Below are 17556 nucleotides of genomic sequence, written 5' to 3'. Positions count from 1 at the left end.
GGAAACAATGGATTTAACTTCAGACTTCTGCCTCTATTGTCTCCTCATAATGACTACGGTTAATACAGGCGACGAATTCCTGAACTTGAGTGCCGGAGAGTTTTCGTGCCGGTTTGTTTCTGCTAAACTTATTCCCTTGCTCGATCCTGACCACTTATTAATTTCTCAAGGCAAATATTGAGCTTCTCGTTGAATAGCTGCTAATAGTCACAATGAAGTCTATTGAAGTCTATCACTGGTGTTATAAAACATGGAATAAGAAGGTCGGTGCTTATTTCCCTTATGATGGGCAGTTGTTTTTAAACTTCTCAACTGGCAGTGCTGTGAAAATTCGTAGGAGAACGAAGACTGGTGTATTGACAGTATATTAAACTTTATAAAACGAAGTACTGACGATTTCGTCCGATGAATTTAATTGATAGATCTTGGAATCTCGTGTTCGTGTTTTCTCACAAACTTAGGAGATTGTGTAAGGCTAACAAACATTCGCCGGCCGTAGTGGCCGTGCGGTTCTAGACGCTACAGTCTGTTGCCGAGCGACCGCTACGGTCGCAGGTTCGAATCCTGCCTCGGGCATGGATGTGTGTGATGTCCTTAGGTTAGTTAAGTTTAAGTAGTTCTAAGTTCTAGGCGACTGATGACCTCGGAAGTTTAGTCGCATAGTGCTCAGAACCATTTGAACCATTTGAACAAAGATTCTGTCTGTGGAATATCGTATATTTGAGTCTACTCGAAACAATTATACAATATCGCTGGAACTTAAGAGTAGTAGGGATTCATGAATCTGACGGAGATTTTCAAAACACTATCCTATTATAAAAGCATTAGCTACCAGCATTGGAACTGGTATTCCCACTGTTATCTGTATGAAGATACCTGACGAAATGCTAACGCAGTGCTGTAGTGGAACTTCTTTTTAACTGCTTCCCTGTGAAGCATCGTTTGTATCGTTTTAATTATGTAAGCAATTTTTTGTCAGATATAATCGAGTCTATAATAACTCATGAAAATTCATCGAGCGAAACAGAAATATTCGACGTTTCCCAGCGAATGGTATAGGCTTGCGCGGGATTAGCCGAGCGGTCTTAGGCGCTACAGTCATGGACTGTGCAGCTGGTCCGGGCGGAGGTTCGAGTCCTCCCTCGGGCACTTGTTTGTGTGTATGTCCTTGGGATAATTTAGGTTAAGTAGTGTGTAAACTTAGGGACTGGTGACCTTAGTAGTTAAGTCTCATAAGATTTCACACACATTTGAACATTGGTATAGGCTTTCTGATGTTCCTGATACGTAAACGATAAGGAGACAATCTGAACAGCCTCTTAGATTGTTTTCAGATTATGGTGTCATTAACGTCTAACAACCATATGATCGAAACGAATTGCAAAAATATTTAGACGAGATGTCTGTAAGGTGCGAAAAGTGATACCAGACTCTAAATAATGAGAAGTGTGAACTCACCCACATGACTACTAAAAGGAACCCGCTGAATTTCGGTTACACAATAAGTCACACAAATCTAAAGGATGTAAATACAGCTAAAGAGTTAAGGATGACAGTTGCGAAAAACTTAATTTGAAACGATCACATTGATAATTTTGTGGGAAAAGCTAACCAAAGCGCAAGTTTCATTGGCAGAACCATTAGAGCAGGGTCGGTCACAGCGTGTGAAACTTCACGCGGGGCGATAGTACAACCCGCGTGGGAGCAATATACCCGGCCTGTTTCCACTTTGCTCGTACCTTTCTGGAAGGACTTGCTAAGTGCGACATTTCAGTTAGTATTAGAGAATGGCATATTTTGCTCGATACAACACTCTTCAGTTCGACAGAACCGCGATTCAGCGCTGTTAATCCTTCGCTCTTTGTTCGCGGTGTGGAGTAGGTTCACAGGTCCAGCAGTCGCTTGCACGAAAAACGGCAGTCTAGTGATTTATTGCAACAAGCCTTTAAAAACGAATGGGAATGACCGAAGAGAGGGTTGAGAATTCTCAATATCAATTATGTGGTAGCATAAGCAACATTTGACGCGTCTTTACTATGAAACTATATTGCAACCAATGCAGAAAGAATTTAAAGATTTAATCGACACCGAAAGAGCAAAAAATTACAAATACCGAAAGACAGCATTCATTATTCGTTAGCTCAAGTAGCATTTTCTGATAAATTTTTTGGCATGCAGCACGTTAAAAAACTGGTGGTATGACTAGCAAAATTTTTAAACTCGCATTCATATTCCAATGTCATCTGCAACAGTTTTCGATGGAACTGAATGGAGAATATGGATACTTTATGTACTACGGGAAAGTACGTTGGTTAAGTCAAGTAGAATACCCAGACAAACTTTCGATATAAACCCGGACATTTGTGTATTTATGAAGGAAAAATTAGTGCAGAAACGAAAATTAGAACATCCAGAATGAAACTTCCCGGCAGATTAAAATTGTGTGCAGGACTGAGACTCGAACTCTAGACTTCTATATGCATAATGCAGTGTAGACGTCGCTTTTAAAGTGGTCTTGACTGTACACAGCCCATAGTAAGACGCTGTAAGGTGAGAAACAATTTCTTTCTGATCTGATGGCGATGTACTTATAAAGAAAATCGCGTTATGAAAGAGACACATTCTAACAATGACAGTCCAGTTCCCTACGCTCACTGCTGTTAAAGAAAAGGAGATGTTTAGAGAATTCGTTGTGGCGTTGAAAGAATTACGAGGATAGTGTCCTAAACGTTTTGGGGACGCTGTCAGTCTTACATTTGTTTTTGAGCTGTTTTTGAGACCGTTTGTCGCTTCAGTTGAAAGCGCCCCTCTGCATCTGCAAATGTAACTGATAGACCTGTAAGGTAATTCCTGTTTTAATGATAAATCCTTTTACATTAAGACTGTCCAGGACGTGTACATTTCTTTCCTCAGGCAGACTTTCCGCATCTCCATAATGAGGTTGCGAAAGTGCTACAATATCTCGGTCGGCATATTTGTAGGGAAGACCTTTCTTCGAATATGAAACAAAATAAGTTATGATTACATGGCATCTTCGATACGAAAATCTATGACATTTTCCGTATGTGTCCTAATAATACTGTACATTTGTTTGTGATCTGTGTTGCTGAGGAACGTGAAATTTGAAACCAAGTCGTATGTAGCGCGACTACACTGCCGTACAAATGCCGTACATTTCCAGTATCTCCCTCGACCCCCTCCAAGCACTAAGCCATAGTGGCGTGGCGGTAGGTTAAATGTGCCAGAGTGTACCACCTAAGCCGGTATGTTGGCTACCCCCGATTTACAGTAACCAACTATTCCAGTGAAGAGGCTGTGCACACCACTTTACTCCATCCTCCGCTAGTGTACTCCTTTGCGGTAAGGGATCCTTACCAGGTAAGATTGACGGAGTACATCAATTGTTAAAAGAAGGACGGCTCGTTCTGTACGGAGAGCTAAATAGACGAGAGAGCGTCACGGATATGATTCCAGCGTTGGGGTCTCACTTTTCGTTGTAGAGGGGTCTTTTTAAGAAATTTGAATTAACAACTTTCTCCTCTGCAAACGAAAAACCTTGATAGCGCCCACCTTTGTAGGGACAACTGATCATTATAATAAAATAAGAGAGATCAGAGCTCGCAAAGAAAGATCTATCTCTTCTCGCGCCCTGTTTGATAGCGGAACGGTAGGAAAATAGCTTGAAGGTGGTTCGATGAACCCTCTGCCAGGCACTTAATTGTGAACTGGAGGGTAGTCATGTAGATGCAGATGTTGGTGTATATGTAGATGAACACATGAGACGTAACCGCTATAACTTATCGCGTGTGTTAGAACTTCGCAAGTGATGTGGGAGTAACACTCCTCAGCTGTTCAGTGAAATAAACGAGTTTGAGCACCTGCAACGACGAAAATCTTTTATTTGCAAGTATCACGGTTTCCTCAAATAACTTCAGGTGATGAGGGAGTGGTTCTTGCGAAACAGCTACATGTTGTTCCGCCATGGTTCTGATTGATAAGGAATCGTTAAAGTTGATTCTTCTGTGATCTTTGCTGCATTGCATCAATCTTGCCCAGCTTTTAAATTCGTTATCACTCCTTGAACTGTCGACAGCAATCACCATTTCGTCTACAACTTGCCTGAAGGAACGCCATGTCGTCGGTTTGAGAAACTGAGGCCAAAGAACTTTTTCTCGTATATGATTATAGTGCTTACTAAGACACTGATTGCTTTGAACTCGGATGATAGGCCGAGGACAAATAGTCATTCAGCAATAGGTAAAACGGTTCTTCGACAAATTGCTGAAATGGAAAAAAGTCAAAGGATTTATTAACCACCTGCATCTCAACTGGTGTGTCTTGGCTTAGATTAATCAGGAACGGAGATAGACAGAATGATTTTTCCACAACTACGAAAATAGCAGTCCTGTCAATTAAACTACAAAATAATATGCGAATCATAAGTTACATCTCTGCACACGTGGGAAATGAAAATCTCTCGGGCTTTTTTTTTTTCCTCTTATTCTTAGCGCCGTCCCGTTGGAGCAGGGTCAATGCACACCATTGTTATGCTCTAACGCTTTCTGTAGAATTAGGGTCCTTGATATTTGATCTGCCGTCATACTGTCCAGCCACCACAGTGTACGTAGGTCTTAAACAATGTATCTGGCCTTCGGCAGTGAGATGAGAGGCCGAGCTGATGACTGAAGCAGTTGGTGCCCATATGATGCGTCCATGCTACTGAAGTCTACATTCTTACATCTTTTTATTAATCGGAAAGTCCCCCCTCCACTGCCAGCTCGTTGTCTGATCGTTGTATTACTGATGCGATCGAGCAAGCAAAAACCTAATGACCTTCTCAGTAGTAGGATTTCTATGATACGCTGTGATTACTCAACACTTCTATATGTGGGACAACACTCGCCACTATACAATTTTACTGCCTCCACTATTGTTCACATTAGGTTGATAGGCATTTTCTTATCACAAAGAATACTAATGACGTCTCTGAATCGCATCCAGATCGCTTTGATTCTTGATCACACATCTTCATTCCCGCAGCTGTCACCCTGTTTTCGAGAACTTAGTTATATGTGCGTGTCCATTTTTTGGTAAGAGGACATCCATTAATTTGTGTAGCTTCAGGAGACAGAACTTATTTTGGTCAGGAACACCTTCTTTGTCGGTGCCTGTTTGATTATTTGCTCTTCGTACCCATTAATTTGTGTAGCTTCAGGAGACAGATCTTATTTTGGTCAGGAACACCTTCTTTGTCGGTGCCTGTTTGATTATTTGCTCTTCGTACAATTGCTGATCTTGGAAACAACAAACGTATCAACTTCTTGACGTATTTGCACATTTCGATTCAATAATGTCGTATGGAATAATTTTCTAGGGTAAGTCATCACTTAGGAAAAAAAAATTGATTTCTCAAAAACAAGGAGTAAGAAATAATATGTCGTGCTACCCACGGGTGTCATTTGGGTACGTCTCCAAGGAACTAGGCACTTTAACTACGCCGTCGCAGTTAATATTTTCGCTAACGAAATTCGTCATAAATAATCCCTCACAATCCGAGAAGAGCAGTGATGCACATACCTACAACGTTAAAGACAAAAATAACATTTATTACCCATGGTCAAAGCTGTTAATGTCTGCCCGCAGCTCGTGGTCGTGCGGTAGCGTTCTCGCTTCTCACGCCCGGGTTCCCAGGTTCGGTTCCCGGTGGTGTCAGAGATTTTCTCTGCCTCGTGATGACTGAGTGTTGTGTGATGTCCTTAGGTTAGTTAGGTTTAAGTAGTTCTAAGTTCTAGGGGACTGAAGGCCATATATGTTAAGTCCCATAGTGCTCAGAGCCATTTGAACCATTTGTTAATGTCTCAGAGAGAAGTTCAGTATGGAGTAATAAAAATTTTTGATCATTTGCTCAATAAAAAAGAATGACTGATTCGTAGCGAAGTAACTGTTAAATCTAATTTAAAATCGGTTCCACTGGACTTCTTCTATTCCATTGCAGTATTCCTACGTAAAAACTGGTAACCACTAAAGAAAAGAAATGAAATATTAAATAGTAAATAAAAAATAAACTTTATTTAAGTTAGCACTAATCATTTATACGCATCCCGTAAATAGACTCGTTCCACATCATTTCGATAAAAAAAATCGTTCAAGTGATGTATTGAACATGTAACGAACTAACTTATTGAAAGTGGCAGTCGAATGAAAAAAAAACACCTCTGGAAAAAAGTAAGAAAATCTTTATTATTTGTCAAGGATTTTAACCCACTGTGAGGCAAAACGATCAGAGTCTTCATGGAAAAACGTTTAGGGTTGTCTACGAAACCATGACTGTACCTAGGCAAGTACCTCTCAGTCCGAAGCAAATCGACAGACACGAATGCCTTTCTCCAGCGCTCCAAAAATTTGTAAATCGCATGGAGAGTAATCGGAAGTGTATGGAGGATGTGTAAGAACCTCCCACCGAAATGTCTGCAACGTAGTCAAAACAACCTCACCAGCTTGTGGAGGTGCGTTATCTTGCAAAAGACTGACCCCGTCCATTGTTACTCCTGGACGTTTGGAGTTGGTGGCGTTCTTTTAATTTTTGCAAAGTGTTCACGTACCGCTGAGAGTTAGTTACGGCGCCGTGTTCCAGAAGTGAAATGAGAAGCGATCCCTTGCAGTCAAAGAAAAATGTCATCACGAGTTTCCCGGAGATGGTGTGGCTCTTATTTCGACTACGTGGCACAATTATCGCAGGAGAGCCCTTTCACATCCTCCATACAATCCCGAGTCCTGAAGAAAGTCATTCGTTACATTGACTGTCATATGCTCCAGTGGGATAAATGTATTAACAGTTATGGCGATTACTTTTGAAATGATTAACAGTTCAACTACTTTTCTACATATTTTTCGTTTTCAGTTGACTGCTATTTACATGTCCTCCTTACTTCGTCCGTCATGCGTTATTTTGCTTCCAAGGAAGCAGAATTCCTTCAATTAATTCACTTCTTAGTCCCAAATTTTGATAATTTCTCACTAACATCATCTCAGCTATTCCTCATTATTTTCGTATTTTTGGCTTTGCTCTCAATATATCTGCTGTGCTCAGTGGAGCGTTCATTACATTCAGTATGTCCTGCTCCTCGCTTTGATTTAGGATAGCTGTGTCATCAGCGAAACTTTCCACTGATCTCCTTTCAGTTAATCAAAGTAATAATGCCAGTAGCTGCTATAGGAAAATGAAGTAAATTATTGGGGAAAGTTGAAAACTTCTGCCGGACGCGGATTCAAACTCGAGTTTCTCCGTTTATCGCGAACCGTTGCTTCGACCGTCTGCGCCTTCTGGACACAGTTCCTGAACGTTCTACGTTTCTGACATCTCCACATACTACTTACGTAGTGCACCTGCCCGTTATCCTTACTACTCGTAGCGATCGCCAATTACCTTAGCAGTTCGGGAGTGTATGTGTGTGCCCGCATAGAAAGAACCATTGAATCCTCTCGCCCAAGTTATATAGGGGTGGTGTCTGCTCTTTCGCACATGTCGGAAAGAACAGTCAATGTTCAATGGAGCAAGGTGTTCGAAATTGTCAGATAAATTCGTGTAAGCTATAGGGAAAGACGGGCAATATACACTCCTGGAAATTGAAATAAGAACACCGTGAATTCATTGTCCCAGGAAGGGGAAACTTTATTGACACATTCCTGGGGTCAGATACATCACATGATCACACTGACAGAACCACAGGCACATAGACGCAGGCAACAGAGCATGCACAATGTCGGCACTAGTACAGTGTATATCCACGTTTCGCAGCAATGCAGGCTGCTATTCTCCCATGGAGACGATCGTAGAGATGCTGGATGTAGTCCTGTGGAACGGCTTGCCATGCCATTTCCACCTGGCGCCTCAGTTGGACCAGCGTTCGTGCTCGACGTGCAGACCGCGTGAGACGACGCTTCATCCAGTCCCAAACATGCTCAATGGGGGACAGATCCGGAGATCTTGCTGGCCAGGGTAGTTGACTTACACCTTCTAGAGCACGTTGGGTGGCACGGGATACATGCGGACGTACATTGTCCTGTTGGAACAGCAAGTTCCCTTGCCGGTCGAGGAAAGGTAGAACGATGGGTTCGATGACGGTTTGGATGTACCGTGCACTATTCAGTGTCCCCTCGACGATCACCAGTGGTGTATGGCCAGTGTAGGAGATCGCTCCCCACACCATGATGCCGGGTGTTGGCCCTGTGTGCCTCGGTCGTATGCAGTCCTGATTGTGGCGCTCAACTGCACGGCGCCAAACACGCATACGACCATTATTGGCACCAAGGCAGAAGCGACTCTCATCGCTGAAGACGACACGTCTCCATTCGTCCCTCCATTCACGCCTGTCGCGACACCACTGGAGGCGGGCTGCACGATGTTGGGGCGTGAGCGGAAGACGGCCTAACGGTGTGCGGGACCGTAGCCCAGCTTCATGGAGACGGTTGCGAATGGTCCTCGCCGATACCCCAGGAGCAACAGTGTCCCTAATTTGCTGGGAAGTGGCGGTGCGGTCCCCTACGGCACTGCGTAGGATCCTACGGTCTTGGCGTGCATCCGTGCGTCGCGGCGGTCCGGTCCCAGGTCGATGGGCACGTGCACCTTCCGCCGACCACTGGCGACAACATCGATGTACTGTGGAGACCGCACGCCCCACGTGTTGAGCAATTCGGTGGTACGTCCACCCGGCCTCCCGCATGCCCACTATACGCCCTCGCTCAAAGTCCGTCAACTGCACATACGGTTCACGTCCACGCTGTCGCGGCATGCTACCAGAGTTAAAGACTGCGATGGAGCTCCGTATGCCACGACAAACTGGCTGACACTGACGGCGGCGGTGCACAAATGCTGCGCAGCTAGCGCCATTCGACGGCCAACACCGCGGTTCGTGGTGTGTCCACTGTGCCGTGCGTGTGATCATTGCTTGTACAGCCCTCTCGCAGTGTCCGGAGCAAGTATGGTGGGTCTGACACACCGGTGTCAATGTGTTCTTTTTTCCATTTCCAGGAGTGTACAATACACACAAAACAAAGAAGGTGCAGTGACAATGTAAGACCAAGAAGAGCCTGCATTGAAAGTGATTGTCAGACAATGATGTAGTTAATCCCCCCCTCCTGCTCAGTCTCTGTATGGAAGAAGCTATGACGGAAATAAAAAGAAGGTTCTGGAGTGAGATTAAAATTGAGGATGAAAAGATATAGAGATATATAGATATCCTTTCATCCTTATTAGCTTGTGTTATTGACAGCAGGCAACCAGAACGGGGAAGTTCTTCAATGATTTGTCTGTCACAGTAGCGCTTGAATGTACGAATGACGTCACCAGTTCACCTAGTGCTGAAAACCAACGGTCTAAGCTTGAAAGTATCTTCCGCTACATTTCATAGACGTGTAGTAACGGCCAGAAAAGTTGTCCCATTCAGAATTGGAGACACGGGCTCTCTAGCAAACTACGCCGAGGAAGCTTGGTTTACTTTGACATTCATGACAGATGTGTCTATATGTAGCAGTATTGAGTAATATCCTGCCTCTGTGGCCGAGCGTTTCTAGGCGCTTCAGTCCGGAGCCACGGTGCTCTCACAGCCTCAGGTACGAATCCAGCCTCGGGCATGGATGTCTGTTATGTTCTTAGGTTAGTTAGGTTTAAATAGTCCAAAGTCTAGGGGGACTGATGACCTCAGATGTTGAGTCCCATAGTACTTAGAGCCATTTGAACCATTGTTTTTTAGTATTGCCCAGGTCTTTTATTCAATAGTTCAAAAATTTCAAATTTCATACTGCAATAATTTGCCGCTGCTGAAAAAATTTGGAATTCATTCTTATGTTCTTTCTTTCAGAGTGAAATTCGGAATCTACCACGTGGATTTCAACAGTACTGAAAGGACAAGAACCCCCAAGGCATCTGCGAGCTTCCTTGCTGGCATCTACAGAAACATGAGTGTACCAGAAGAATATTTCACATAATTTTTTGGCTGTAAATGTGTCAAGGAAAACTTAAAAATAAACATTGTAAATATTTTTCTGTAGAAATCATTAACCCATAACTATTTGTAAATAAAACTATTTAATATCCTATGCATTAGGCCCGTTCTTTCTGACTGCTCACACGCTGCCTGATCCAGACTATTGGTGGACTCATAAATATAGACTACTGTCCATTAAAATTGCTACACCACGAAGATTACGTGCTACAGACGCGAAATTTAACTGACAGGAAGAAGAGGCTGGGATATGCAAATGATTAGCTTTTCAGAGCAACAAGGTTGGCGCCGGTCGCAACGCCTACAACGTGCTGACATGAGGAAACTTTCCAACCGATTTCTCATACACAAACAGCAGTTGATCGGCTTGCCTGGTGAAACCTTATTGTGATGCCTCGTGTAAGGAGGAGAAATGTGTACCATCACGTTTCCGACTTTGATAAAGTTCGGATTGTAGCCTATCGCGATTGCGGTTTATCGTATCGCGACACAGCTGCTCGCGTTGATCGAGATCCAATGACTGTTAGCAGATTATGGAATCGGTGGGTTCAGGAGGGTAATACGGAACGCCATGCTGGATCCCAAGGGCCTCGCATCACTAGCAGTCGAGATGACAGGCATCTTATCCTCATAGCTGTAACGGATCGTGCAGCCACGTCTCGATCCCTGAGTCAACAGATGGGGACGTTTGCAAGACAACAACCATCTGCACGAACAGTTCGACGACGTTTGCAGCAGCATGGACAATCGGCTCAGAGACCTTGGCTGCGGTTACCATTGACGCTGCATCACAGACAGGAGCGCCTGTGATGGTGTACTCAACGACGAACCTGGGTGCACGAATGGCAAAACATTGTTCCGGATGAATCCAGGTTCTGTTTACAACATCATGATGGTCGCATCCGTGCTTGGCAACATCGAGGTGAACGCACATTGGAACCGTGTATTCGTCATCGGCATGCTGGCGTATCACCCGGCGTGATGGTATGGGGTGCCATTGGTTACACGACTCGATCACCTCTTGTTCGCACTGACGCCACTTTGAATAGTGGGACGTTATATTTCACATGTGTTACGACCCGTGGCTCTACCCTTCATTCGATCCCTGCGAAACCCTACATTTCTTCAGGATAATGCATGACCGCATGTTGCAGGTCCTGTACGGGCCTTTCTGGATATAGAAAATGTTCGACTGCTGCCCTGGCCAGCATATTCTCCAGATCTCTCCCCAATTGAAAACGTCTGGTCAATGGTGGCCGAGCAACTGGCTCGTCACAATACGCTAGTCGCTACTCTTGTTGAACTGTGGTATCGTGTTGAAGCTGCATGTACACGCCATCCATGCTCTGTTCGACTCAATGCCCAGGCGTATCATGGTCGTTATTAAGGCCATAGGTGGTTTTTCTGGGTACTTATGTCTCAGGTTCTATGCACGCAAATTGCGTGAAAATGCAATCACATGTCAGTTGTAGTATAATATATTTGTTCAATGAATACCTGTTTATCATCTGCGTTGCTTCTTTGTGTAGCAATTTTAATGGCCAGTAGTGTAAATATCGTCTTCATAATGTAGGTTTTTGACTGAGGCAAGAATAACTCTCTCAAGTTCAAGCAGTTTTAAGTCTTTTGACCAGCTGAAGAATGATATGCTACACTCTAATGACAGGCCTACATTTCTTATACATATACGAGAGGAGGCAGACGTTGCATTACTGCACCGACATTGTTTTTATTTTGCTTCTTTACTCACATTCTCCCTCTTCTCGACTACCGTTCAGTGATAAAATTGGATTTGAACGCTTTGCGAGACGGTGGGGATCTGAAGGATATTTTGTATTTTACTGTCCCATTGTCCCATAACAGCGGATGTTTCAGCTTGAAATATGGAAACAATATCTGTTGGCTGAAACTTCCTTAGTTTATGTACATAAGGAAGCCGTCCTGTATGAATTTTTTTATCATTTTTTATTAATCTTTATACACTATGTGATCAAAAGTATCCGTACACCCCCAAAAACATACGTTTTTCATACTAGCTGCATTGTATTATCTCCTACTGCCATGTACTCCACGTCAGTAGTCATTACACATCGTCAGAGAGCAGAATGGGGCGCCCCGCGGAACTTACGGACTTTGAACGTGGTCGGGTGCTTGGGTGTCAGTTTTCTCACACGTCTATATGCAAGATTTACACACTCCTAAGAATCAGTATGTCAACAGTTACCGATGTGATAGTGAAGTGGAAACGTGAAGGGACACGTACAGCACGAAAGCGTATAGGCCGACCTCATGTGTTGACTGACAGAGACCGCCGACTGTTGAAGAGGGTCGTAATATGTTATATGCAGACATCTATCCAGACCATTACAGAGGAATTCAAAACTGCATCAGGATCCATTGCAAGTACTATGACAGTTAGGCGAGAGATGAGAAAACTTGGATTTCATGGTCGAAAAAAACCCAAATGGCTCTGAGCACTATGGGACTTAACTTCTGAGGTCATCAGTCCCCTAGAACTTAGAACTACTTAAACCTAACTAACCTAAGGACGTCACACACATCCATGCCCGAGGCAGGATTTGAACCTGCGACCGTAGCTGTCGGGCAGCTCCGGACTGTAGTGCCTAGAACCCCTCGGCCTCTCTGGGCGGCAATTTCATGGTCGAGCGGCTGCTCATAGGCCACACAACACCGCAGTAAATGCCAAACGACGCCTCGCTTACTGTAAGGAGCGTAAACATTGGACGATTGAACGGTGAAAAAACGTTGTGTGGAGTGACGAATCACGGTATACGTTGTGGCGATCCGATGGCAGGGTGTGTGTATAGCGAATGCCCGGTGAACGCCATCTGCCAACGTGTGTAGTGCCAAAAGTAAAATTCGGAGGCGGTGGTGTTATGGTGTGATCGTGTTTTTCATGGAGTGGGCTTGCATCCCCTGTTGTGGCTCTATCACAGCACAGGTCTACATTGATGTTTGAAGCACCTTCTTACTTCCCACTGTTGAAGAGCAATTCACAATGGCGATTGCATTTTTCAATACGATCGAGCACCTGTTCATAATGCATGGCCTGTGGTGGAGTGGTTAAATGACGATAAAAACCCTATACAACACCTTTGGGATGCTTTGGAACGCCGACTTCGAGCAAGGCCTCACCGACCGAGATCGATACCTCTCCTCAGTGTAGCACCTCGAGAAGAATGAGCTGCCACTCCCCAAGAAACCTTCCAGCACCTGATTGGACGTCTTCGCGGCTCAGGGTGAGCCAACACCATACTGAATTCTAGCATTAGCGATGGATGGCGCCACGAATTTGTAAATCATTTTTCAGTCAAGCGTCCGGATACTTTTGATCACATAGTGTGCATTTGAGTATAAACTGGTCGCTTTTATTCTAAATACGGTCTAGGTAACAACTGCCCATATCCTTTGCCTTTGCTGGAACAATCGACTTATGTTACAGGAATATTTTGATACGTGCTGTGATACTCACATAGGAACATTGGAAACATCATTTCTGTACATTTTGTTTTGCTCCTTTTTGCATCGGTCTTAACTTTTGTAGAAATGAAGCTCCTTCTTTCCTTATTTCTCTAATTGTTCGTTTAAGAGCGTTTCGTACTTTTTTTGTGAAACGATAGTTGGTATCTGCTAGTTCTTGTCAAATATAAGGTTCACCCGGCACTGTTCGTCGGATAGTAGAGGCATTTCTGTTGCATCAAGGCAGAGAGAGTTACAGCAGGATGAAAGCGTAGATACGCGGTAGATGCGTTGGCTTCTGTACTGCTGTTGCCCAGAAGCGCTAGGTACTTTTTATCAGCGTTGCGGTAGAGCATGCATCCGTAATCCGTATGGGAACGTATCAACACGCGGTGTAAGGTAAGCAGAATGTTGCGGAGAGCTACAACCAGACTTTTTCCACTGATATCAAAAGGTTCATTGCTTTCTCGTACGTGCTGGTGAAGTTATTTTATATTGTGCGCCTAATACATTCTTAAATCAAACACGACACGAAATAATTTAGCGTGAGATTTTATTTACATTTCATACGTGAAGGGCTTTACATTGTCCAAATAGCCAGGTTTAATTCGTTTTGTCATAGAGCAATTACCAACATTTCTTCGGGAAATGTTTAAGACGTAACTGTGTAACGGCTTACGCACTACACCTATTGCTTTTGACAGCTCACACACGGCCAAATATTGTCTGCATACTGGTGGATTTTCACAGGGTTTGCGGGGAGGGGGAGGCAGGGTGAATAACTCTCTCAAGCTCGTACGTCTTGAGTGCAAAGTGTATAGGGCTGAGGATAGATTCTTGTGGGAGTCATGTTTTGAAAACGTATGGTCCAATTACGTTGTTTCGGTTTTAAACTCACATGTTTCAACTGGCTAAAAATGTTTTAATTCCGCAAATCAGCTGTGTCGGGAATCCGCCCACTTCCATCTTCGTTAGCAACACAGGTATGTGAGGACTATCGTCGGAAACAATGATGTAAGTAAGAAAGCTTTAGCACTTTGTTTTATTGCTGCTGCGTCATCGGGGTCTAGGGACAGCGTCTTTGATTACTAATCAAAACGCCCTGAGTCCCGGGCTCTAATCCAGGAAATACTTAAAAAATCTGAATCAAATTAATCGACAATGGCAGTGGAAGACTTCCGGGATAAGAAGTCACACTCACTCTTTTAAAGGCCTGGTAGAAGATGGTGGAGGAGCGAACAGAGGTTCACAGCACTCTCTTGCCCTTGCAGTGGGAAGGCTCCTAATAGGGGGAAGAATCAGCAACGATCAATGGTGTGAAGATTCAGAAGGCATTATAGACACATGATGTGACCTGCCGTTGAAAAAAAGTGCCGTGATGTTCTCTCCATCGACAAAAGGTTCCAAATTATTTTCTCATTTGGATCTCCGGAAGGGAAATACAAAAGGGAAATGACCAGGAGTAAAAGATGGAATAACCAACTATGGGCTAGCATTCTTCGAGTAGGTGCTTGGAATGTCAGGAGTCTGAATGTACTATGGAAGCTATAAAAAACTGAAAAGTTAAATGCGAACGCTCAATCTAGATGTAGTTTGCGTCAGTGAAGTCAAATGGCAAAAACATAAGGATTTCGGTTCCGACGAGTATTGTGTAATATCCACACCAGCAGAAAATGGTATAACGGGGATAGAATTCGCTATGTACAAGAAGGTAGGGTAAAGAGTGAGCTACCCGAGAAATTCAACGGCAAAACAACACAGACAACGATAGTTACGATATACATGCCAACGTCGCAAGCAGAAGATGAATAGATAGGTAATGTAAATGAGGATATTGAACGGATCATTCAGTACGCAAATAGACATGAAAATCTAATAGTCGTGCGGAATTGGAATATAGCTGTAGGGGAAGTAATAGAAAAACGGTTACGGAAAATTGTGGACTTGCCAGTAAGAATGAGAGAGAAGAAAGGTAGGGTTCTGCAATAAAGTTTAGTGAACACACTGTTCAAGAATCGCAAGGTGTTGTACATTTGCAAACTACCGAGGAACACGGTAAGGTTACATCTGTATTACACCACTGTCAGATAGAGATTCCGAGATGAGGTATTGGATTGTTAGGCGTACCCATGAGCAGATATAGACTCAGATCACCATTTCGTGTTGATGAAGAGTAGACTGAAGTTTAAGTGAATCGTAAGAAATAATCAATGAGGAAGAAAGTGGGATGCTGAAGTACTTAGGAATGACGAGAAGCGTTTGAAGTTCAGTAAGTATTTGCATACAACGATGAGGATCACCATGGTATGTGTGGTGTGCGTACTGTAAAACCTTCGGTATACACACCATTAGATTATTTGACTTGTCGCTCTAACGAAGTAGGCGAGTGTCAGCAATATGTCTCGTGGTCTTATCGTGGCGTGTTTATCTTCTGCCGTTAGGTCAGACGATAGAAATGCCACTTGCACGCTTAGAGTAGCAGATTGACGGTGACCAACTTTAAACAGAACTTGATTAATTTTCGCACACATTTATTAAAATAATGACAAGCATAAAAATAACGTAACTTGGTTCTGGATGCTATTTACAATTGACAATCTGAAGCTCCTTTGGTCTTGGTACGTTAATCTTATTCTCACATATCTCTGATACTTGACAAAAGTGTCTATACATTTATCTTCATGGCTACGTACAGGAATATGATAATCTTATTAGGCGCAGACTGAAACTTGACTATAGACTGGTACAGACTGGTACAGACTGGTGCAGAGAAATGCAGACTGACTGATCGGAGGTCTGTACACTCGTTATAATACCTCGAGCGTTCAGGTATCACTGTAGGAGTGTGATCCGCGAGGAGAAAAGTTTCTACGTTAGCAGCAACTCATTGGCTGCGTTACATATTAATACGCGGATTGCCGGAAGCAGAATTTGGTCCATCTCTAAGACAGCGCCATCCCTTAGAGCGGAGACGGACGAGCGCTGCGCCTGAGCTGTTGTGCTTAGCGGGGCGCGCTCTATTGGGAAAGTTGTGTACGCGCTGACTACGCGGAACTCTCTACACAACAGTATGCAACTCAGTAGAAGAGGAGTGTACATCATTAAAAAGAGCAATGACAGATTGTTGTACGACAAATATAGGTACATGGAAGGTAACTGCGAAGAAACGTTAGCCGGTCACTGTGGCCAAGCGGTTCTAGGCGCTTCAGTCCGGAACTGCCCTGCTGCTGCGGTCGCAGGTTCGAATCCTCCCTCGGGCATGGAGGTGTGTGATGTCCTTAGGTTAGTTAGGTTTAACTAGTTCTAAGTCTATGGGACTGATGACCTCAGATGTTAAATCCCATAGTGCTTAGAGCCATTTGAACCATTTGAAGAAACATTGTGTATCAGATGAAGTACTTCAATTGATAAGTGGAAGGAGGAAGTACGAAAATGTTCAGGGAAAAACAGTTGTACAGCAGTCTAAATCGCTTTGGAGTGAAATAAGTAGTAAACACAGGGCACCCAAGGCGAAGTGTAAGCAGGAAAGAGGCGAAGGATTCGAAGAAGAAGTGATCGTCGGGAGACATGATTCAACATACAGAAAAGTGAAAAAAAATCTTCCTTGAAGTTAAAAGCAAGGTGGTAATATTAAGAGTGCCGTGGAAATTTAACTGTGAAACGCAGGAGATAGAATATGGGTGGAAAGTGTATATTTAAAGCCTCTATCAGGGAAAGACTTGTCGTTACAGTAGAAGAAATTCGAGTCGATAGAGCTGGCATAGTGGATCCAGTATTACAGTCAGAACTAGATACAGCTCTGGAGGACTTCCGATCAAATAAGGCAGAAGGGATAGGTAACATTCAATCGGAACATTTAAAATCACTGGAGGACGTGACAATTCACGTTGGTGTGTAGAACGTATGAGACTGGCAACATATAACCACTTTCAGAAAATCATCTACACAACTCCGAAGATTTATATGCAAACAGGGAAGAGAAAAGAAAGGGAAGGGATGCGAATTCATGACTTCCAACTGCACAGGGCATTATGGTACTGTAATGGAGAAAGTTGAAAATTTGCGCCGGACT

The 17556-nt window shown here is 43.6% G+C and overlaps 1 protein-coding gene across 1 annotated transcript in view; it reads left to right on the top strand.

Annotated features, from left to right (window-relative positions):
• The window catches only part of LOC126095610 (lactase/phlorizin hydrolase-like), a 223849-nt gene that overhangs the window by 42690 nt on the left and 163603 nt on the right, over nt 1-17556 (top strand). Inside the window, exon 11 of the mRNA XM_049910379.1 lies at nt 9861-9978. Coding sequence (XP_049766336.1) covers nt 9861-9978 — 118 coding nt within the window. The remainder of the gene's footprint in view (nt 1-9860; nt 9979-17556) is intronic.

Source organism: Schistocerca cancellata, chromosome 8 (assembly GCF_023864275.1).
Source record: "Schistocerca cancellata isolate TAMUIC-IGC-003103 chromosome 8, iqSchCanc2.1, whole genome shotgun sequence".
Lineage (NCBI taxonomy): Eukaryota > Metazoa > Arthropoda > Insecta > Orthoptera > Acrididae > Schistocerca > Schistocerca cancellata.
Note: the sequence above shows the minus strand (reverse complement) of the source record. Positions and strands in the feature narration are given on the sequence as shown.